Below are 26,123 nucleotides of genomic sequence, written 5' to 3' on the forward strand. Positions count from 1 at the left end.
GAAAGTGTGGGGCATTTGGAATCTGCGATTCAACGAAACGACCCATTTGCAGTTGTTTGAAAGGATTTAAGCCTAGGAATATAGAGGAATGGAGTAGAGGTAATTGGAGTAGTGGGTGTTTTAGGACTACCCCTTTGCACTGCCAAAGAGAGAACAACAATGGAAGTGAATCAGGCCAAGGAGATGATGGGTTTTTTAAGTTAAAGACCGAATTCAAGTAAAATTAAATTATTTCAGTTTTGCTCGATTAAGTTCGTTTATATAAATTACATATTCGTATTTGATTTTATATATATATTCAAGGTTGAATTCGTACTCATTTCAGGTATACTTTTATATTTAAATAACGTGGACCATGTGTTAGATAAATTGGGTCGAAGTTTCATAAACCAAGTTTCCGGATTTGCAGATAAAGGGAAAAGTAGTAAGGTCGTCTTTGTTATTACAACAGTAACTGTGGGCAATTATGTAGCCTTCAACTCATTGCTTCTTTGATTTCCATCACAGGAAGGAATAAAAGACGGACACAGATCAAAGACAAATTTCATGGTGAAAATATAGGAGAAAGTTCAATCGGTGTTAAACTCCAGCAGCTTCCACTATTTAATTTCGAAGAACTTGCCACCGCGACCAACAACTTCCATCCCCAAGAAAAGCTAGGGCAGGGTGGTTTTGGTCCGGTTTACAAGGTAATATATAATAACTATTTCCGGTTGTTAGGATAATCATCACCGGCCCAAAGCCGGATTGTAATGAGCTCGTAGGCCAGGCTCGTTAGTCGAGAACTTTGTAAGAAAGCAAGTTCAACTTGCGAGCTCACTACAATCTGACCTAAACCCATTCAGATTTTGAACTGATGATGATAATTATCCTAAAACTGGTGAATCTAGAGTCAATGAAATGACAATTTTTTTAATCAAGTATTGTAGTCTGAATTTTGAGTGCAGGGAACATTGGATGATGGAAAGGAAATAGCAGTGAAGAGATTGTCGAAAGCTTCGGGGCAAGGTTTGGAAGAATTTATGAACGAAGTGGTGGTTATTTCTAAGCTCCAACATCGAAATCTGGTAAAATTGTTTGGGTGTTGTGTTGAAGCAGAAGAGAAGATGCTCGTCTACGAGTTTATGCCCAACAAAAGTTTGGATTCTTTTCTATTCGGTTAGTAATTTATTCAAATTTTATATGATATTTTCGGTCTCTAATCAAATTCCTAATTCAGTTGAATAGGATCCCTTGAAAAAATAATGTTCTCCCATAAATGTTTTTTCCATTCACAAAATTTAAATTTAGGTGTAGTGATATTTTGATTCTCTTCACCGTTTAATATTTATTTCAATTTATTGACATAACTTCAATTATGTCTACAATCATAATGAATACAATATGGTAGAAATACTATGATGGTTGTAGTTTAGATCGTCAATTATAGGAATTCATTATTAATTTAGTGGGTTTTTATGTTTAAATTTTGTTATAGATCCCGTCAAACAAAAACTCTTGGATTGGAGAAAACGCTTTAATATTATTGAAGGGATCAGTCGAGGATTGCTTTATCTTCATAGAGATTCAAGATTGAAAATTATACACAGAGATCTAAAAGCAAGTAATGTTTTACTTGACCAAAAGCTAAACCCAAAAATTTCAGATTTTGGGATAGCCAGGATCTTCGGAGGTGACGAAAATCAAGCCAACACTAAAAGGGTTGTTGGAACTTAGTAAGTTGGAACTTCCTTCCTACCATTTCTTTTTATGCTCTTTTTAATAAAATATGGTATAAATATGTCTATGGTCGGATTTGATGCTTAAAGATGATACATGTCCATTCTTGTATCGAGTTTAATTTTATTCAATTTGTGGACTCAATTTATTGTTTTTAATTTTGTAAATAAAATATTAAAAATATATTTTTATATTTTTGTAGTTAACTTTAAATTATTTATTATTTATTCTTAATTCAGGTTGACTCGTGGACAGGTTTAAATAAGAGCTGTAATTGGTGTTGTTTTCTATTGTTAAAATACAGTGGTTATATGTCTCCTGAGTACGCAATGCATGGGCGATTTTCAGAGAAATCTGACGTGTTCAGCTATGGAGTTCTACTACTGGAGATTGTTGGTGGAAGAAGAAACACAAGCTTTTACAACAAGGATGACGTTAGCCTCTTGGGATATCTAAGTTTATAGGATAGTTAGAGATGTTGGTGGATGGAATTAGGGTGTAAGATTTTGTATTTGCGAGCTATTCGGGTTCGGTTTGAGAAAACTTGAATTTGGCTCAGCAATTATTGAGTCAAGGAATCATGTGAGTTGAATTTGAGAATCTTAATACTTGAATCGAGTAGCTCACAAGTGAATTTCAAGAACCCTAATACTTGAATTGAGTAGCTTGCAAGGCTTTTCAATCTTAATCAATATTGAAAATTTTCAGTTCAAAACTCGAGCTTAATTACAAATAATCAAGTTTGAATTTATGCATAGGAGTGAAGCTCATTGTAGACTTAGATAAAACAAGTAGAGTTAGAACACGTCAATTAACTCTATTAAAGCTTTAAGATTAAAAATTTGAGTCAAGTTAAGCCAAATGATTTAGGCATTAATTTAGATAAAATTGTTTACTGTTTCAGGTCAGGAAATTATGGAACGAAGGCAACATTTGGAACTTAGTAGACAAGGTGATTTCTGTAACACCCCTTATAGTATCCAACACCGGAATAGAGTACGAGGCATTACTAGAACACATACACTTGTAAATTTAACGTGGCATAATCTAGCCACTCCTTGGCCAAAGCCTAAGCATGTACACCAAATATGTTAGCCAAATACACATATAGCATAAACATTATAAGCATGGATGAGCACAACATTTATTCATGTATCACGCTTACCAACATGTATTAATTCATAAACCATACATGACATTATTTCATGCCAAATCATATACCGAATATACCATACACATATACTATGAAACTTTATTTTCACACATGAGCTTAAACCATGACCAATAATGCACAAATATATGCATCATTTCTATTTCATCGTCTATCAATTATAATTGAGCTTATGACCAATTATACACAAATCATTCATATATTTTTCAATTTTTCCTCCTCCTCCTCTCCATTCCACATCCTTAATGTGTATAACACATTTGAACAACATTAGCTATAATTTCACTATTCACTCACATGTATATTCAAAGTTGTTTATCCGAGTTAAAGTCACTAAATTATTTTTATCCGGAGCTACAGAGCTCCAAATTAAGATCTGTTAAATTTCCCTAAAACTAGACTCACATATATTCTTACCATAAAACTTTCAGAATTTTTGGTTAAGCCAAATAGTACATTTTATTCTTTAAAGTTTCCCCTGTTTCTCTATCTGACAGTTCAGACCACTCTTCACTAAAAATGAATTATCTAATTGTACAGAATTCGGATAATGTTTCCGTTTATTTCTTTTGAAGATAGACTCATCAAGTATTCTAAGCATATAAATTATAACTCATAATTATTTTTATTCAAATTTTTATGATTTTCCAAATTCAGAACAGGGGAACCCGAAATCATTCTGACATTGTCTCACAAAACTTATTATAACTCATAATTTACAACTCCATTACTTACACCGTTTCTTCTCTGAGAAACTAGGCTCAATAAGATTTAATTTAATATTTTATTCACCCTATAATTAAATTCCCACAATTTTTGGAGATTTTTCAAAGTTAAACCACTGCTGCTGTCCAAAACTGTTTTAGTGTAAAATGTTGATTTCCATTTTGCCCCAAATTTCACAGTTCATACAATTCAGTTCTTGCTCAATTAACCCCTCAATTAAGCTAAATTTTCTCAATTATTACTTTAGATAGAAATTATAAATTATTTCACAACTATTGAAATTCATAATTTCCACATAAAACCCTAACTTCAAACTCTTTTACTATTAGGTCCCAAACATTCACTTTCTATTCAATTCTTTCAATAAAATCAGCATATGAACAATTTAAAGCTCTAATTCCATGCTAAATCATCATATATTTACAGCATGTATTCATAGCAACTTTCAAATTCTTTCATAGAACCAAAAACTAATGAATACAACAAGTGGGCCTAGTTGTAAAAGTCACAAAAACAACAAAATTTTCAAGAAATAATCAAGAATTGAACTTACCTGAAGTAAAAATAGGAATAACCAGCTTAAGGAAACCCTTCTATGGTGTTTTTGCTGATGAGAATGCAGAAAAATAAAGAGAAATCTAGATAATTCCACTTTGGTCCTAACTTTATTAAGTAAATTTTGCAATATTCACATTTTGCCCTTAATTCTCCTTACTTTGTTGCTGATTTCATGCCCTTGCTGTCCAGCCCAAATAGACCTTGGGTCTATTTACCTTTTAATCCCTCTTCCTTTTATCATTTAAGCTATTTAATCATTTCCCATAATTTTGCATTTGTTACAATTTAGTCCTTTTTGTTCAATTAATTATCGGAACTTTAAAATTTCTTAACGAAACTTTAATACTAACTTTTTAACACTCCATAAATATTTATAAAAATATTTATGGCTCGGTTTAAAATCCTCGAGGTCTCGATACCTCATTTTCGATTCTAATTATTTTAATATTTATTTCTAGTGCACTATTCACTATTTCAAAAATTTTCCTAACTTCACATTTAACTTATACTCACTAAATTAATAATATTTTCTACCCATTTTTCGAATTTAGTGATCTCGAATCACCGTTCCGACACCTCTGAAAATTCAGGCCATTATATTTTTTTTCTCGTCGGATTTGTGGTCCCAAAACCACTGTTCTGACTAGACCCAAAATCGGGCTGTTACATTTGTGGTTCCAAAACTACTGTTCGGACTAGACCCAAAATCAGGCTGTTACAATTTCAAAGTCAGAATCAAATTTAAAGAATAAGAAAGAAATATGGAGATGCATACATGTTGGATTGCTATGCGTTCAAGAATATGCTAAAGATAGGCCTACTATATGTCTACTATTGTTTCAATGCTCCTACTATATGTCTACTATTGTTTCAATGCTTAACAGTGAGATTTCAGATCTTAACACTCCAAAACAACCTGCTTTCACTCAAGCACTATTAATTAGCAATGATTTTGAAGATTGTATTTCATTTAATGATGTAACTCTGACGGGCTTTGATGGTAAATAAAAATACAAATTAATTATTTGTAGTGTTTACAATTAAAGTTCAAGCAGTAAAATTTATTTTTATATTATGTTTTGATATGTTTTATCATTTTATTTTGATCATAATTTGTCATTTTATTTGTTCCATTCTAGAGTGAATTTACCATTATATGTAAACACGGTAACTTTGTCCCCAAACTTGAAAACTCGATTTTATCAAATCCAAACCTAAACTTGACCTAACTTGAGTTGAATATAAAAGATCAACAATTTGAACCCGTTCACCTTAAACTCAAAAATGATCTAAAACCTAGAATGATTTGAATTTAAAGTGATCAAATTCAAAATTTCTTAAATACATAACTCGAAATGTTCTGAGCCTAATATGACCTAACGTGAAAAACCCAACTTACAATAGCTTCAACCTAAACTAATTCAAATTCAAAATTATTCAAAAAATTTAAAATTCGAATTTAGTTCATTCAAAACCAGTCCAAAATAGATTCAATTATACTTTATGTCACTATTTGTGATGATTATCACTTTTGTTTATTGAATTTTGCGGGGTAAAAAAGCTTATGAAGTTTTTAAAAAAATTATTAAGTCATTCGATAAAAAATGCATTCAATTATACTCTTAAATTTGAAAATTGTATCAAGTAAGCTCTTTAGTCAATGAAATCCGTCCTTGATCTTTAATTTTGTTAGAAGTTGCTGATGTAGTAGTTAATAATTGTCAAAGCATTCATTTTCTTTCAAGCGCAGTCCAAAGTAGTAGATAATGTGTCAACTTAACGACATGGGAATTGGAGAATAAATTTAAAGAGATTATTAATTAAACTATTAAATGTAATTAATTAAACTTAATGATAGTTATCAAATCATTCGTTTTCTTCCAAGTCGCAAGCACGAGCGATCGGTACATCCAAACCTAATCATAAACAAAACATAGAATTAGTTAAAGTCAATATCTACCCCTAAAATTGAAAGTAAGGTCAATCCCATAGAAATTGATCTAATTAAATCTGAATTTTGTTATAACTAGAATGTGTCGTAGGCAGTTTTCATTTCCACAACTCATGCCAATATGTATGAAACAGAAAGGGGATTAAATTGAAATATAAAATAAATAATAAGAAAATAAATATAGTACAAAGATTAAACATTTCTATCTTTCAGCATTAGACCTCAAAGTTTTTATCCCTTACAATTAAGTCCCTAACAACTAGACCTGTTCATGGGTCGAGTCACCCAGCCTGGCCCCGAAAAGTGGGAGGGTTTGGGCAAAATAAAGGTCCAAAAAATGAGTTTGAGCAAAAAATAATGCCCGTTTAAAAAACGAGTTGGGCTTTGAGTAAAGCATTTTTTGCCCGAGTTTGGCCTGGCCTGAATTCACAGAAGAACAAAAAAGCTACTAATTTTTGTTATTTTAATGCTATTTTCTTGTTATTTTCTCCCTATTTTGCCACCATTTCACTATTATGTTACTACTATTTTGTTGTTATTGTTTGGATATTGTATAACACTTGTTTTATTATTACTTTTTTTATTATTTTAGAGGCATTTGCTTGTTAAGTTGTATTTATCTTAGTGTTATTTAAGGATATATACATGTTTTTTAAAGTTTATTAATTTTAATGTTTTAGTATTTTGATATATTATATATTTAAAAATTATATAAAAAATTAATACGGGTGGGTCAGACCTAAGTTTTAGTATTTTTATCCGAACTGGGTCTGGATAAAATTTTGATATAGGGGTGAGCATTTGATCGAATCAAGTGAAAAAATTTTGAGTTTATGAGTCATATTTTATCATCCTAACTCAATTTGAAAATTTTTTCGAATCGAGTCGAGTGAAATGAAATTCGAGTCAAGTCGAATCGAATCGAATCGAGTGAAATTGTTCAAATTAAATTAAAAAAATTAAACATTTCAAATAAAAATATTATTACAGTATAACTAATTCCATATTAGAGCACATAAATTTGAATTTTTTTTTGAAGCAAAAAAAGAAGAAGAAAGAAAGATACTTGAGTATGATAAATTTGAATCATTACTTAAGTCTCCAAGATTATTGTGTTAGAATATTTTTAAAATATTAACTCTTTTTATATATTTTTAGAATTTTTTAAAAATATATAATTTTTGAAGTTTTTATAAATATTTTGAATTTTAAAAATTATTTTGAATTTTATTTGTAATTTTTGTTGAGGGAGAGAGCAATTTGCTTATTTTCAAAATTGACAAGAACCAAAATGATGTTTATACCAATCTGTTATTTGAATTATTGGAGTTATACGAATTGTGAAATTCAACTCGACTTGAACTCGAAATCCAAATTGAGTTATTCGAGTTGACTCGAATAATTCAAATAACTCGAAATTAAAAAATACTTAGATTTTTTTCCAATCGAGTCGAATTTTGCTCACACCTAAAAAGATAGAAAAAATAAGTTATAACTTGATTCACGAACATGTCTGATGTAACTATATTCCAAGATTTAAATAGTAGCAGCAATGTAATATTTTGACTCTTTTCATTGTTCAATATTTATTTCAATTAATCGACATAACATCAGTTACATCTACAATCACTAAGGTAGAAAACACAACAATAATTATAGTTTAGATTCACTATTATAGGAATTACTGTTAATCTTGGAGGTCTCCATGTATAATTTTTATATAATATATCCCGTTGGACCCAAAAAGGAAGCATTCCTCCCCTCCTTTGGATTTTCTAATACATGTTTAATCACTATTAATAAGTTAATTTTAAAATTTTCACGATTTTACATATATCTGCCACATTTAAATAGTAATAATCATTATATTAGATATTAATAAATGAAAAAAATGGAACAGATATTAACCCATATACACATCGAAAACGCTCTTCCATTTCTAACCAATTTCCATCAATGCATTGGATTATATGACTACTTAAATTTTACTTTGAAGATTAGCGATGATTTTGAAGATTGTATTTCATTTAATGATGTAACTCTAACGGGCTTTGATGGTCGATAAAGATACAAATTAATTATTTGTAGTGTTTACAATTAAAGTTCAAGCAGTAAAATTTGTTTTTATATTATGTTTTGATATGTTTTTTATCATTTTATTTTGATCATAATTTGTCATTTTATTTGTTCCATTCTAGAGTGAATTTACCATTATATTTAAACATGGTAACTTTGTCCCAAACTTGAAAACTCGATTTTACCAAATCCAAACTTAAACTCGACCTAACTTGAGTTGAATATAAAAGATCAACAGTTTGATTAATACGTTCACCTTAAACTCAAAAATGATCTAAAACCTAAAATGATTTGAATTTAAAGTGACTAAATTCAAAATTTCTTAAATACATAACTCGAAATGTTCTGAACCTAATATGACCTACCTTGAAAATCCAAACTTACAAATCCACTTGAACCCAAAATAGCTTCAACCTTAAACTAATTCAAATTCAAAATTACTCAAAAATTTTAAAATTCGAATTTAGGGTCCGTTTGTTTACATGTAAAAGGTTTTATGGAAAATTTGTTTCAAAAAAAAAAGGTTTTATGGAAAATGTTTTTTTTTTTTGCATTTTCCTGTGTTTGTTTCACAGAAAACAGCTTGGTCAATGAAAAATGACTTACAGGTCAACGGAAAATAAGCTTTTTTTCCTTGTAAAATGACTTACCCTTTTAAAATGCGTAAGTCATTCTTCAGAAAATAGCTCCTCAATAGATAATTTTACTTTTATATAAAACTTAACTTAAATCAAGTTTAATATTATTATACTGATAAAAAATTTTATTTTTATATTTAAAAACATTTAAAATTATTAAAATATTAATATAAATATTATATTTTTAATATTATTAAACATGCGTATTTAATTATTTATATTTAGTCATATAATAAATTATTAATATAATTAATATAATTTATTATTTTTAATAAATTATTTAATATTTAAAATTTATTTTAATAGAAAGTTTTAAAAACAATAATTTTAAATAATATTATTCACATATTATTGAAAATATCAATATTAATATTTTAATACTAAATATTTATTATAATTATAAATATATTAATAATAAATGTTTTGTAGTATAAATGATAAAATATGTCATAAGTCTATATACTCTTCACAAATTTGCAATTTAGTTTCTGTACTTTTATTTTTAAGAATTTAGTCCCTCTACTTTCCAGATTTGAAAATCAAGTCCAACTGCTGACATTGTTAATTTTTTTTGTCAATTTTGTTAATGTCACATTTTTAAATAAAAAAAATACTCAGTTGGTAGTCATGAAACTAAAAAATGATCATTGCAATGAACCTAAATTTAACAAAATATTTTTAATATATGTAAAAACAATGTAAAATATAAAATTATAGATATAAAATAAACTCAATTAAACAATGAAAAAATAAAAAAAATCTCAAATGTATGTTTGTTTAATTGAAAATGACTTTTATGAAATATTTTTAAAGAATCTGCCAAACAAAAGAAAATATTTTACACAGATTCATCCAAACACCAGAAAATATTAGCTTTTCCAGAAAAGTAAGTCATTTTCCAGAAATCATTTTCCGGAAGTCATTTTCAGTAAAACAAATGGAGCCTGAATGATAGTTGTCAAATCATTAGTTCTCTTCCAAGTCGCAAGCATGAGCGATCGGTACATCCAAACCTAATCATAAAGAAAACATAAAATTAGTTAAAGTCAATCCTCAATAATAGCACCAAATTTTGATGGGTGTCATCCACCAAAAATAAAATATCTACTCTTAAAATTGAAAGGAAGTAAGGTCAATCCTATAGAAAATTGATCTAATTGAATCTGGATTTTGTTATAACTAGAATGTGTCGTAGGCAGTTTTCATTTACACAACTCATGCCAATATGTATGAAACAGAAAGGGGGATTAAATTGAAATATAAAATAAATAATAAGAAAATAAATATAGAACAAAGATTAAACATTTCTATCTTTCAACATTAGACCTCAAAGTTTTTATCCCTTACAATTAAATCCCTAACAACTAGACCTGTTCATGGGTCGAGTCACCCAGCCTGGCCCCGAAAAGTGGGAGGGTTTGGGCAAAATAAAGGCCCAAAAAATGAGTTTGAGCAAAAAATAATGCCCGTTTAAAAAACGAGTTGGGCTTTGAGTAAAGCATTTTTGCCCGGGTCTGGCCCGGCCCGATTTCATAGAAGAACAAAAAAGCTACTAATTTTTTGTTGTTTTAAAGCTATTTTCTTGTTATTTTCTCCCTATTTTGCTACCATTTCACTATTATGTTACTACTATTTTGTTGTTATTGTTTGGATATTGTATAACACTTGTTTTATTATTACTTTTGTTATTATTTTAGAGGCATTTGCTTGTTAAGTTGCATTTATCTTAGTGTTATTTAAGGAGATATACATATTTTTTAAAGTTTATTTTAATGTTTTAGTATTTTGATATATTATATATTTAAAAATTATATAAAAATTAAAACGGGTGGGTCAGACTTGAGTTTTAGTATTTTTATCCGAACCAGGTCTGGATAAAGTTTTAGGCCCATTTTTTAGGCTTAGCCCAGGCCTAGTAAACGGGCCTATTTTTTTTGACTTGACCCAACTCGGTCCGGCCTAGCCCACGAGCACCTCTACTACCAATATATATTTACTCAAACTTATCCAAGGTTGAATTAATATCTCTTAACACATTTTCTCCATTTTCACATTATAGAATTAACTAACATTAAACATCCTAACTCAATTTTGATATAGGGGTGAGCATTTGATTGAATCAAGTGAAAATTTTTTGAGTTTATGAGTCCTATTTTATCATCCTAACTCAATTTGAAATTTTTTTTGAATTGAGTCGAGTGAAATGAAATTCGAGTCAAGTCGAATCAAATCGAATCGAGTGAAATTGTTCAAGTTATATTAAAAAAATTAAACATTTCAAATAAAAATATTATTACAGTATAACTAATTTCACATTAGAGCACATAAATTTGAAATTTTTTTCGAAGCAAAAAAAGAAAAGAAAAGAAAAGATACTTGAGTATGATAAATTTGAATCATTACTTAAGTCTCCAAGATTATTGTTTTAGAATATTTTTAAAATATTAACTCTTTTTATATATTTTTTAAAATTTTTTATAATTTTTTTAAAAAATATATAATTTTTGGAATTTTTATAAATATTTTGAATTTTAAAATTTATTTTGAATTTTATTTGTAATTTTTGTTGAGGGAGAGACCAATTTGCTTATTTTCAAAGTTGACAGGAACCAAAATGATGTTTATACCAATCTGTTATTTGAATTATTAGAGTTATGCGAATTGTGAAATTCAACTCGACTTGAACTCGAAATCCAAATTGAGTTATTCGAGTTGGCTCGAATAATTCAAATAACTCAAAATTGAGTTATACGATCAATATGCACTTAGCCTCTTAGGATATGTAAGTTTGTAAGATAATTAGACATGTTGGTGGATCGAATTAGGGTGTAAGATGTCGTTTTTGCAAGCTATTAAAGTTCGAATCAAGAAAACTTGAATTCTACTAAGTAACTATTGAGTTGAGCGATCATGAGCTGAACTTAGGGGTGAGCAAAACTTGATTCGACTCGAAAAAAATCGAAAAAAATTCGAATTTCGAGTTAAACGAATCGAGTTATTCGAATCAACTCAAATATTTTTTCTAATTTTGAGTTCGAATCGAGTTGAGTTTTCGAATTCGAATAACTCGAATAATTTGAATAATTCGAATATCAAATTATAATATTTTACATTTTTACCCCAAATTCCCAAACCTTTTTACTTTTCCCTCAAAACTTTTACTCCTTCCCACTTTCCCCCCAAAACTTTTACTCCCCTCCCCTCCCCTCCCAACCCCCCATCTACCCAAAATCCATTTCCCACCAAAATTTTACTCTCCCATTTACTTTTTTCTCAAAATTTTACTCCAAAAAACCCTCAAAACCTTTTATTTTCCCTCAAAATTTTTACTCACTCCCACTTTTCCCCTAAAACTTTTATTCCCTTCCCATCCCACCTCTCATCTACCCCAAACCCTCCCCCCATCCAATTTTTTTTAATATTTTCCCTCCAAAATTTTACTCCCCCTATTTACTTTCCCTCAAACTTTTATTCCCCAAAACTTTTTATTTTCCCCCTAAACTTTTACTTCTCACCCTTTACTCTCAAATAAAAAAGCAAAATTATCCAAAAAAAAAATCACTAAACATAAATAGTAAAAATTTTATTTATATCTACTATTTATATTATTAAATTAAATTTCACATTTTATATTATTTATATTATTGAATTGTTTAGTCATATTGAATATTTATATTAAAATTGAATTATTAATTATGCCATAAAATATTCGTGTTAAAATTTTATATTGGTATCAATTTTCACATTTTATTTTTAAAATAACTTTTATTAAAAAAATTATATTTTTACATTTAATATATTTTTTAATTCCAAAATACATAGTGACAAGAATCTGAAGATAATTGAAACAACTAAGTAAGCAAAGAAGCTAATCAGTATATAAAAAATTAATAAATAAATTATGAGGTGATGAAAGTTAATAAAAAAATTGATTAAGGTGGACAACTTTTATTATGATGGGTACAAGGACCCAAAATTATTTTTTAAAATTTAACTCGAACAAATATATTCGATTCGATTCGAATTCCATCTCACTCGACTCGATTCGAGAAAACGTCAAATAAAGTTAGGATGATAAAATGAGATTCGAAAACTCGATTAACTCAAAAATTTTTTATTCGATTTGATTCGATCGAATGCTCACCCCTAGCTGAACTTGAAAATCTTAATGCTTGAATTGGGTAGCTTGCAAGGTGACATGGAGAGTCTTAATACTTGAATTGAGTATAAGCTCTCTTTTTTGCTTTAAATATATATTGAACATTTTCAATTAAAATTTGAGTTTGATTACAATATCGAGTTTAAGTTGAGCCTAAGAATGAAGCTCAATTTAGACATAGGTAAACAAGCTTAAGTAAGAAATTTTGAGCAATTGGATCTTTATATATGTTGAATTGAGCTAATAAAAATCTATTTAGACTTTGTGTTTATAATTTTGAGTTGATTTAGGTTGAAAAGTTTAGGTATTAATTTAGACAAATTTTCTTTTCTATTCTCGGGCATGGAAATTGTGGAGGGAAGGCGATATTTGTGGCATAGTAGACAAAGTGATTTTAGAATCAGAAACATATTCAAGGAATGGAAATGAAAAAGAAATATGGAGATGCATACATCTTGGTTTGCTATGTGTTCAAGAATTTGCTAAAGATAGGCCCACTATGCCTACAATTGCTTCAATGCTTAATAATGAGATTTCAGATCCTAACACTCCAAAACAACCTGCTTTCATTGAAGCACGACTAATGAGTCATGATGTTGAAGATAGGGTTTTACTTGATGATGTAACTCTTACAAACCTTGATAGCCGATAGAGATGCAAATTAATTATTTGTAGCGTTTAGAAATACAATTTTAAGTATTGAAATTTATCTTTTATATTCAACCTATTTTTTTCATTTTATTTCTATGATAATTGTAATTTTATTTGTTCCATTCTAGTGAATTTACCATTATATTCAAACATGGCAGTTTAATGCTAAAACCGAAAATTCATTTGATGAAATTCAAATTCAAACTCGATCCAATTGAATTTGAACAAAAAAAAATCAAAAATTTAAACTTGTTCAATCCAAACTTGAAAATAATTTAAAACCCAAAATAATTTAAAATTAAAATATGCAAACCCAAATTTACCTAACCCAAAATTCTTCCATTGTTTTTGGCGGATTCATTGTTTTGGGTCAAAGCATCATTCCAATCTTGCGGCCATAATCTTCCATGATATAGTTAGTGTTATAAGTCTTCCACTAGCTAGTACAGTTCCTCTTAAGTTGGGGATGTATCTTTCACTGATCTTTCCCGGCAACTCCCCCGTATGTCCTCGCTGTCGAAACCTTTTTTTGTAAAAGGGGTCGACTTTTTATTTAAAAACGAAAATGGGAGTCGCCACAAATCCTTTTTATTAGGTGTGATCGGATCACCTCGTAATTTGATCGTTTTAATAAATAGTTTGATTTATTAAAACATTATTTTTCAGTCTACAAAAATCCAGAAAACGAGTTCGAGAGTCGGTTACGCACGAGGAAGGATTAGCACCCTCGATACGCCCAAAATTGGTACCTAGTTGATTAATTAATGTCGAAATTTGAAATTTTGAGAAGATTTTAAAATACGATCCTTTTTTATTAATATTATCTTAAAAATGCTTGAATGAATCGAAAAGAAAATTAAAGACCACTTTGTCTCGGGGTAACGGAATGTCACGTCCCATAAGTTGGGACACGACACTTGGAACCCTCGAGAATAGGCTTGCCATTAATTTTTATTGAAATTCCATGTATCTTGAAGTTTAAAAGGATACTTTTGCCATTTAGGTTTAATGAGAAAATCGAAACCCTATAAGTTAGAGTATGATTTCTTGAATCACCAAAATGCGAAATGTTGCCCTATTTTGAAAATTTTCCTTTTTTCAATTTGAGTAAGAACTAACGTGATTTTTAATAAGACATATGCTTAATTTATTTAAACATCGTATGGCAGTGAACAAATATATTTTTTTCTAAAACATAATGTATGATACAACAATAATGAAATAATGTAAAATAACCATGTGGGTAAAATATTTAAAAGATAAATAATGGGATACAACAATAATAATGATGTGATATTGATAATTAAATTGCAACAACAATAAATGAAGCAACATAAAATAAAATAAAATAAAATGAAAATAAGAACCACATAATAAGAAAAAGTAACCATAACTGAAAATCTAATAATTAAAAGAAATGATAAATCAATAAAATATAAAGAAACAAGCAAAATAATAATAATAATAATAATAATAGATACAAATATAATAATCTATTTTAAAATTTATTTTTAATGAAAAATGTTGGAAAAGTAATAAATAAATAATAAATAAAAGTGAATAGGTAAAGTAAATAAACAAAATAATAAATAAAAAAAGTCGACAGTATGCTGCCCAGGAGTAAATTGCAATCTGGGCAACACTTTAGGGTGGATTTCTTAAAGAAATAAAAGATAAGGTCGATCGAGGGATTAAAACAAAACACGCGCAAATGTGCGTAGGCCTAAAGGGAAATATTCCCATGTCATTTGAACGACGCCGTTTTATGGAGCAGCATATGCGCATGGTCTAAGGACCAAATTGAATCGAAAGAAAAACTTTGTGGCCAAAATCAAAAATAAAAAAGGCCGCATTGAATACGCCGCAAAGGCGGAGGGGCTTATTGCACAAACAGCCACTTTAACGAAAATGCGCGGATCCTCCCTGGCGGGTCAGGTCGTGCGCTCGGGTTAAAGGGCTAAACGATGTCGTTTTGGGGCTTAAGGACGCCGACCAAAACGGCGTCGTTTTATTTAGGCTATTTAAGCCAAAAAAATTTAAAAAAACACATTTCTCTCATTCCCTTAAAAAAATTTTTGAAACACTCTCCCCTCCCTCTCAGCCTTGATCTCTATCCCAGAGTCCGATCGACCGCCGTCGTGCACGGTGGCTGGAAAGTTTAAAAACCCCCCTTTTCGTTCTTTTTTTAGTAGAGCCCCGATTTGGGGTTAAAACGGCCCGAAGGGCTCCCAAAATTTGAGAAAATAAAGAAAAAAAGGAGAAAAATTAAGAGATTTTTTGACTCTCCGTCATCGCCGATAGGGTTTTCAACGATCCCGCTGGCTCGATCGCCTTCAAGATTGGAGAAACCTCCGTCCACGGCACTAAAAGTACAAGGTTTCCTTTATTTTCTATTATTGTTTATTTCTAAATTATAAAAATATTAAAAAAATAAAGCACCTTTTTTCTTTCGAATTTGTTTAAACATCTCATTGTCTTCAAAATCAGTGTGTGTCTGAAAAAATTACAAAAATGATGCTCGGGCTTTTATAGCCGAAGTACAATATTTGTTTTTGTTTTGTTTTCTTTTGTTTGCTTCTGTTTCTTTCTTTTCGCTTATGTTGTCTTCTTTTGCTTGCGTGTTGCAGGTGGTGGCAGAGGCGTGCGACGCGTCGAGGTGAAGTGCGGCGGCCAAAGGCAAAAGACCCAGGTGCGGCAGACCTAGGGTTAGCAATTTGTTTTTTCTGCTAAGGGTATTGGGCTAGGATTTTTTTGTTGGGCTATTTGGATTTGATTGAATAGTGGGCTGGTCTGATTGGGCCTGCTGGACTGTAATTTTGGACTATTTATTATTTTTTGGGGTTTTATTTCTATTTATTTTGGGTTTTGGGCCCAAGCCAAAATTGGCCAATTACAGCTGCCCCTCTTTGCTCGTTGTCGTGTAATGAGAATGGAGCAAAGACTTTAAAAAGGGTTAATTTTGACTGGTCCTGCCGAATCTCGACTTCTTGGTTTTCATCCTCTTCAAGTAGCCTCATTCCAATCCACTGCATCTTCAAGGGTATAGGAAGTGTCGCGTCAATCTGCTTCCCTACAACTTCAAGGAGAAATAAGACTTGTAGTTTCAATCTACTTCGCTGCAACTTCAGGGAGATAAGACTTGGCTTTGGTAAATTTGATTCGACCTACTGCAACTTTAAATGTATAGGATTTGTGGTTTTAATCCGCTCCACTACAACTTCAGGGAGATAGAATCGATGGCTTCAATCTGCTTGACTGCAACTTTAAAAAGATAAGATCTGCCATAATTTGTATCTTTAATCTGTTCCACTGCAACGCCAGGGAAATAAGATTCGATATCTTCAGTCTGCTCCGCTGTAACTTCAGGGAGATAAGGCTGGTGGCTTCAATCTACTCCACTGCAACTTCAGGAAGATAGGATCTGCCATAATTTGTAGCTTTAACCTGTTCCACTGTAATGCCAGGGAAATAAGATTTGGTGTCTTCAGTTTGCTCTGCTGCAACTTTAGAGAGATAAGGCTGGTGGCTTCAATCTGCTCCACTGCAACTTCAGGAAGATAAGATCCATCATAATTTGTAGCTTTAATCTGTTCCACTGTAACGCCAGGGAAATAAGATTTGTTGTCTTCAGTCTGTTCTGCTGCAACTTCAGGGAGATAAGGCTGGTGGCTTCAATCTACTCCACTGCAACTTCAGAAAGATAAGATCCGCCATAATTTGTAGCTTTAATCTGTTCCATTGTAACACTAGGGAAATAAGATTTGCTGTCTTCAGTCTGCTCTACTGCAACTTCAGGGAGATAAGGCTCCTGGCTTCAATTTGATCCACTGCAATGCCAAGGAAATAAGATTTGCTGTCTTTAGTCTGCTCCGCTACAACTTTAGGGAGATAAGGCTGGTGGCTTGAATATGCCCCACTACAAATTCAAGAAGATAAGATCCGCCATAATTTGTAGCTTTAATCTATTCCACTGTAATGCTAGGGAAATAAAATTCACTATCTTTAGTCTGCTCCGCTGCAACTTCAGGGAAATAAGGCTGGTGGCTTCAATCTGCTCCACTGCAACTTCAGGAAGATAAGATCCACCATAATTTGTAGCTTTAATCTGTTCCACCGTAACGCTAAGGAAATAAGATTCGCTGTCTTCAGTTTGTTCCACTGCAACTTCAGAGAGATAAGGCTGGTGGCTTCAGTCTGCTCCACTGTAACTTCAGGAAGATAAGATCCGCCATAATGACTTCAATACATCCCACTGCAACTTTAGGGGTAACTTCATTGATCTGTTCTGTAGGGGATATGACCTGTAGAATCCATTTCATGGACTTATTTATGCGTAGTGATTAAGATGTCATGATCAGAATGAACCAAATGCTCCTAACTAGGTGTGTATGAATGATATTTACATGCATATAGATTATCATTTTTTGAGAATGATCCTTTTTTAATGCTTAGGTTATCATTACTCGTTGTTCATCAAGGTTCTATCACTGACGTATTACGCTGCCTTCTTGCTCAGCTGGTATCTTTAACAGAAAACCCAAAAAAATAGTCACAATTTAGATTATTCTTTCAAAAATGTTTCCAACCCTTAGGTTTGGAGAGTTCTAAATAATAGTCCTATTTCAGGATCTTGTACTATTTAGAAGCTTTCGGGGTAATATGCAAAACTCTTTTTTCTTGAATATTATTAGTCCATTAATTGTTATTTCAATGAAAAATGCTTGAAAAAGATTATCACAATGGACAAGATGAAATTTTATTGAGAGCAAAGCTTGAAATGAATAAATTGATCAAGATAGCAAATTTTGCTAAGATACGAAATGAATAAGATGAAAACAGGTGCCCCGGATATCGCAGGATGAGTTTCTCTATACAAAACCTCTCAAGGGCCCCTTGAACTTGATACATATTTAGAAGTCCTAGAAGACTTTATTGATGCCCCAAGATGTAGCATCCCTCCTTCTTGCTAATTCAGGCATAGTAAGACTACTGCATGCCCCACCTTCAATCAAAAATTTGAATTGCCCATTCCTGGGCTTTCAATTCAAAACCCATTTGGCCTCAAGGCGCCCTTTGCGGGTTTTCACCTTGGCCTCTCCTTTTTTTTCTTTTCTTTTCTTTTTTCTTTTTTTTAAGTGAAGCGTTTCTTGCTTGAATTATAATTTACAAGATTAGGTAGGTTCTTGCCATCCATCTTGGTCAATATCGATACTCCTCCAGAGAATGCCTTCTTTACCACATAAGGTCCTTCTCGATTTGGCATCCGCTTTCTTCTGAAGTCCTTTTGTATGGAAGGATCTTCTTCGATACTAGGTCCCCCTCATGGAATTCTCTAAGGCGAACCGTTTTGGTGAGCTCGCATCATTCGTTTTTGGTATATTTGACCATGACGGATAACTTTAAACCTTTCTTTTCAATCGGGATTGGATACAAAAAAACTCAGAGAGAAGGAATCTCGACTTCAATGGGTAAAATCACGATAAGCCAAAGAGAAACGCGTTGCCCCGGTAGAGGTTCTTTTTTTTGGCTCCACTACGTTTCATTTTGGGGCGATATCGTGTTAATATTGAACAGACTGTAAATTTTTGATATCATGCTGTTGTTCAAATTTAGTGCATTGTCGGATATGATCCTTTTTGGCATTCCATATCGACATATGATTTTTCTTTTTTTCAAGAATTTGCTGACTGTCGGCTTTATGACATTGGCATATGAAGCAACTTCCACCCACTTAGTGAAGGAATCGATGGCCACAAAGATGAATCAATGACCACCAGAAGCTTTTGGTGAGATCGGCCCAATGACATCCATGCCTCACATAGAGAAAAACCATGGTTTCCATTGATTATTTGTAAGGTAGGATCTGTTTCTCATCTTGTTCTACCATTATTAACAAATCAGGAGACAAGCTACAGTCTCGGTCATCTTCAAAGTCCTAAGGTTTCTCTAGACACCTCTCTTGCTCAAAAGGAGGTTCTGAGTCAATAGCAGTGTCAGTCATATCAGTGATATCTGGAGACCTATTATAGGGACGAAGAAAGATCCAAAGAACAAAAGAATCTAAGAATATTTATCTGTATCGTATGATTATGAATGAAATGGAAACAATAAAAGAATATTTGCTTGAAGTGAGAAACAATGAAACAGCCCAATTTTGGGTCTAGTCAGAACAATGGTTTCAAGACCACAAATCCGACGAGGAAAAATGAAATGGCCTGAATTTTTAGGGGTGTCAGAACGGTGATTCGAGATCCCTAAATCCGACAAACGAGTAGAAAATATTATTAATTTAGTGAGTTTAAGTTAAATGTGAAGTTAAGAAAATTTTTGAAATAGTGAATAGTGCACTAGAAATAAATATTAAAATAATTAGAAAAAAAGGAGGTATCGAGATCTCAAAGATTTTAAACCGAGCCATAAATATTTTTATAAATATTTATGGAGTGTTAAAAAGTTAGTATTAAAGTTTCGTTAAGAAATTTTGAAGTTCTGATAATTAATTGAACAAAAAGGACTAAACTGTAACAAATACAAAATTATGGGAAATGATTAAATAGCTTAAATGATAAAAGGAAGAGGGCTTAAAAGGCAAATAGACCCAATGTCTATTTGGGCTGGATCGGGCCAGTTTTTCATTGTTTTTGAAAAGTGCTTTTGAAAAATTCTGTGGAAAAGTACTTTTGAAGAGTGCTTTTAAAAAGTTTGGTTTAAAATTTGAGTGTTTAGCATTACTGTCAAAAAGTGCTTTTGAGAAACAAAATGTCCATTTTAGACATGTTATTATCAAGTAACAAATATGCCTTTAAATAATATTTAAATTAGTTAATATTATTATATATTAGTAAGAATATAAAAAAATTATTATAACTTGTTGTTAATATTTTAATATGTAATATAAATTTTAAATATTTTTAAGCAATAAATATTAATTATTTATAAAATTTAATTAGAATATATAAACTATATTTTAAATATTTAAATATAACCATTAAATATTTGTAATTAGTATTTAAAAAATATTTTTTATTTTTAATTAATGATTTTAACACAATTGTAATTAAGCACAAAGAAAAAAATACTATATTATTGGAGGGGTGAAAAAGTAATTAAGCACCAAAAGTGCTTTTGGGAGAGGAAAAGCTAAAAATTTCAGCCAAAAGCAGCTTTTTCTTCACAGCTTTTCTTCCAAAAGTGCTTGGAGTCAGAAGTGTTTTTTTTAAGCAATGAAGAACTGGCCCAAAATCAGCAAGAAAGTAAGGAGAATTAAGGACAAATTTGGAATATTGCAAAATTACTTAATAAAGCTAGGATCCAAGTGGAGTTATCCAGATTTCTCTTTATTTTTCTGCATTCTCATCAGCAAAAACACCATAAAAGGGTTTCCTTAAGCTGGTTTTTCATATTTTTACTGCAAATAAGTTCAATTCTTGATTATTTCTTGAAATCTTTGTGTTTTTGTGACTTTTACAACTAGGCCCACTTGTTGAATTCATTAGTTTTTGATTCTATGAAAGAAATTAAAAGTTGCTATGAATATGTGCTGGAAGTATATGATGATTCAGCATGGAATTGGAGCTTTAAATTGTTTATATGCTGATTTTGTTGAAAGAATTGAATAGAAAGTGAATGTTTGGGACCTAATAGTAAAAGAGTTTGAAGTTAGGGTTTTATGAGAAAATTCTGAATTTCAATAATTATGAATAACTTATAATGTCTAGGTAAAGTACTAATTGAGAAAAATTAGTTTAATTGAGGGGTTAATTGAGCAAAGACTAAATTGTATGAACTGTGACATTTGGGGTAAAATGGAAATCAACATTTTTGCACTAAAACAGTTTTGGATAGCAGTAGTAGGTCAAGTTTGAAAAATCACCAAAAATTGTGAAAATCGAATTAGAGAATGAATAAAATATGGAATTAAATATTATTGAGTCTAGTTTCTTATAGAAGAAACGGTGTAAGTAATGGAATTGTAAATTATGAGATATAATAAATTTTGTGAGACAAGGTCAGAATGATTTTGGGTTCCCCTATTCTGGTTTTGGAAAATCATAAAAAATTTAAGAAAAATAATTAGGGGCTTAAATTTATATATTTAAAATCCTGAATGAGTATATTTTCAAGAGAAACAAACAGAAACATCATCCAAATCCCGTACGAGGAGATAATTAATTTTTAGTGAAGAGGGGTCGGAACTGTCTAGCAGTGAAACAAGGGAGATTTTAAAGAATAAATTGTACTTATTGGCTAAGCAAAAAATTCTAAAAAATTTACGGTAAGAAGATATGTCATTCTAGTTTCAGATAAAATTAATGGATCTTAATTTGGAGTTTCATAACTCAAGATATAAATAATTTAGTGACTCTAACTTGGATAGACAGATTTGAATTTACTTATAAGTAAATAGTGAAAATATAGTTAATGTTATTAAGCGTGTTCCATACATTAAGGATGTGGAATGGAGAGGGGGAGGAAAATTGGAAAATATATGAATGACTTGTGTATAAATCGTTCATATATTCGATAATAATCGATAAATGTTGAATTAGAAATGATGTAATGTTTTATTTCAAATAGTTACTATGAGATTGATGATGATCTGAGTTTAGCTAAATTAAAAGCTAAAGCGATGTTTTCATTACAAAATTAATAATTTCATAAATGTGTTAATGAATGGCATAATCGATAAACGTTGAGTTAAATGGTAAATACGTATTAGTATTGAACTTAATGATATTGAATTGTATGAGAAGTAAATGGAAATTTCTATTGCTAGTGATATGATTTGAATTAAAAGAATAATGGTGATATTGAAATGTATATTGAGAAATTGATTTGAATTGTGAACATGGGAAATTATGAATTGAATGAAATGGAAATGAAGCATTGAATTGTTAAGACTTGTGAATTGCATGAATATAAATCGGGTCTCGTAGGCCCTCTTTATTATGAATATAATATTTAGAGGATATATTGTGAAGAATTATAAAAGTATGTTAAAAATTTGAAAGTTTTAATTTAGATGAAATTTTATAATATGATTAAATATGTTTACAAGTGTATGTGTTTTGGTAATGCCTCGCACCCTATTCCAACGACGGATACGGGTAAGGGGTGTTACAATTATTGGTATCAGATCTACGGTTTAGTCGGTTCTCGGGCCGAGTGTAGCATATGTGAAGTCTAGAAATACATGCCATTATATAACCTGTGATAGTGTGATATATCCCGACCCTGATGAGATTTGTTTTACTTATAGATAGATATACTTTTCAACTTAGCTAATTTTATAATATTGAAAGCAATACTCAAGTATATGAGTAGAAAGTTGATTATGATAAATTGGAACTCATAAATGTATGAATAAATATTTTATAATACATGTCGATGAATAATATTATGTTATATGTATTATTAAAAGTAAATTATAGTGCTACACAAAATATTGTGCTGATAACTAAATTATAAAATATATGTGAATATTCATATAATATGAGTTTATTTTAAAATAGCTAATTTACATGTTATAGGTTCAGGGACTAAATTGAATAAAAGTAAATTTTTAGGGTAATTTTTTGTAAAATGTCAAAAATTACCAAATTGCATGAAATGAATTGTTTTATTATTTAAGTTAATAAATTGAATGAAATATTAACTTAGATTAGGACCGGGTAGAAAATCGAGAAAACGAAAAATTACCAAAATGCCCCTGTATCTTGGTATTTTTGCAAATTAGCCTGGGAAGTTCGTATGAACTATATTCTATACAATTTTGATTAAAATGAATGTTATTTGGTGATGAATAATATATATGTATAAGTGTTAGTATTGAACTGAATTTAGAAAACTAATGGAATAAGAAATATGTGTTAGTATTGAATTGAAATTTGATTCGTGAATGAAAAAGTGAATTTGATATTGAAAGTAACTTTTGGAATGAATGTGAATTTGAATTGAGAATTGAAAACCCTATTAACTAGTCCGCCTGAGTCGGATATAGTTGGCATGCCATAAGATTGGAAGAGTACGGGAATTTATCGGCTATGTCGATCAGGCACTTTATGTGTCGTATTTTAGGCACTTTATGTGTCGTATTTCAGGCACTTTATGTGTCGTATACCAGGCACTTTATGTGTCGTATTTCAGGTACCTCGTATTTTAGGCACCTCGTGTGTCGTATCAGGCACTTATGTGTCGTATACTGATCAGGTACTATGTACCATTTTAGGCACAATGTGTCGTATTGGTGTGTTTGGTTGGACCCACGTATCCGCCAAAGCCCGAGTCCGTTAATAGGGGTAGTTAAATGAAAAGTTAAATCGAACGAAATGAATTAGTTGAGCTATTAAGAAGAAACGTGATAGTGTAATATTTTCCAGCTCTAATGAAATTGTTTTGTTAAGACAGAGATGTCTTCTAACCGAACTATTTCCAATAATACTGAAAATTTATATTGAGGTGATTGAAATGTGTTATTGAAGAAACGAAATTTAGAAAGGAATGTATAGAAGTTCATGATAAGTATGTGTTAATGTACGAAATGAGATAACCATGAGTTGAGAAATGTGAAAACGTAGAATAAAATGAAAGTTTATATGGTGATAAGCTCATTCGTGTTTGCTTGGCGTGCATATGGTGTTATGCGCTCAACATATTTGATTAAGTAAATATGGTAAGCAAATATACACAAATAGATGGAATGTGTGTTTATGTACACTTGCTTGAATAAGTGTAATCAGTATATTTAAATGATAGAATCTTATGTTTAATTGTTAAATTAGAAATAATATGATGTTTTGTTTTATGTCTTTATTATTGAACTATAAATATTATAATAGCATGAAAATTGAATTGAAGATCAAATTGAGTAGAACGCAGGAATGAGTACTTTCGTTCAGTGATATGCAATGAATTGACGGAAAATACCATGGTTGGACCATGGCAACATGTGATATGTGATTTCCGTATAAGACCATAGCTGGGCTATGGCATCGGTGTAATATGTGCTACTGTGTAAGACCATAGCTGGGCTATGACATCAGTATGTGTTATGTGATTACGTGTAAGACCGTAGTTGGACTATGACATCGAGAAAACGAAGTACTCAATTCCGTAAGATGTTCTCTAATTTGACAAATGTTGGTAAGTAAAATGGAAGCCAAGTATTGGAATTTAATTAGATATTAATATTGAGCTCGAGTCAGAAAATCCATTGTGTGAAATTGTGGGTGACAGAAAACATTCATAATAAATACATTTGTTACTTTGCTTGGAATGAACTATGTAATCACTGAATTTTGTCCGGGACGAATTTCGTGTTTTTTAAAAAAACTGCATTTTGACCCCTAACTTTTTTGAAATTACATTTCAACCCCTAAACTTTCTTAAAATTACATTTTGACCCTAAAATTTCTTGAAATTACATTTTGGCCCCAAAAATTTTACTGCGTTTGTAATTTGGTCCTTCTGGCAGCTGACAGCTCAAGTTGCGCACCTGCGCTGCAGCGGCCGACCTAAGGCACGGCCTCCTTCTCCCCTAGCCACCTACCACCTGCAAAAGGAGCAAAAAATCAACAATAAACAGGGGTTTTAAACCCCCAAAATTTGGAGCCAAGGGAGGAAGCAAAAAGAAAAAAAAACATAAACAAGAGACAAGAGAAAAAACCAGCAGCAAAAATGAAGAAAAAATAGTAAAAAAACTTCAAAAATTTTGTTATTTTCTTTCTCACAACCACCGGAGGCGGACGAGAGCGACGGAGCGCGAGTGGAGGGCTGGAGCAACGCCTTGTGTCTTCGGGTTGGCGGAAAAAGCCAAGCAAAAAGAAGAGAAAAAAAGAAAAGGGAAGAGGGGAAGGGGAAGAGAAAAAAAGGGTTCAATTTGCGTAACCCCGTTCGACGAAGCTCGTGTTTCGGGATCTTTTCAGTAATTTCGTTTATTTCACTTTTAATTTAAAGCTCGTATTTTCATGCCATTTCGTTTTAATATTATTAGTACTTTATGTATTTTTATATTTTTGTATTTATATTTTTAATTTAATTTAATTTTAATTTTATTTTATTTTAAATAATTTTAATAAATAAGGCAACGAATCAATTTAACATAAAATCGTTGATTTCATCGCTATGTTGGGTGAATATCACCGGTTTGTGTTAAACTCGATACGCCCTTTTAAAAATCGAAAATATTAAAAAAAAATCGTGTTTCAAAAAAAATTCCCGTGTTTCGAAATTTTTGTTTCTTCAAAAATTTTTCTCGTGTTTTAAAAATTATTCGTGTTTTCAAAAATAAGGCAATGAATCGATTTGACACTAATTCGTTGATTTCATTGCTATGTTGAGTGAATATCACTAGTTCGTGTTAAATACGATACGTGCTTAATAAAAAAATCGAAAAATTTGTGTAAAAAAAATCTCCATGGTTTCAAAAATATTCATGTTTTTCAAAAAAAAAAAGAATCCGTTATTCAAAATTTT

At 30.8% G+C, this 26,123-nt stretch overlaps 1 protein-coding gene across 1 annotated transcript; it reads left to right on the forward strand.

Moving 5' to 3' along the window:
* Positions 1 to 159: 159 nt before the first annotated feature.
* Positions 160 to 13,650, forward strand: LOC121214087 (G-type lectin S-receptor-like serine/threonine-protein kinase At1g11330). The gene is made up of 6 exons (XM_041087831.1): positions 160 to 190; positions 508 to 689; positions 948 to 1,158; positions 1,478 to 1,715; positions 2,024 to 2,171; positions 13,339 to 13,650. Exons 1-6 carry the CDS (start codon positions 160 to 162, stop codon positions 13,648 to 13,650), a joined length of 1,122 nt encoding a protein of 373 aa, XP_040943765.1.
* The last annotated feature ends 12,473 nt before the right edge of the window (positions 13,651 to 26,123 follow it).

Source organism: Gossypium hirsutum, chromosome D01 (genome assembly GCF_007990345.1).
Source record: "Gossypium hirsutum isolate 1008001.06 chromosome D01, Gossypium_hirsutum_v2.1, whole genome shotgun sequence".
Lineage (NCBI taxonomy): Eukaryota > Viridiplantae > Streptophyta > Magnoliopsida > Malvales > Malvaceae > Gossypium > Gossypium hirsutum.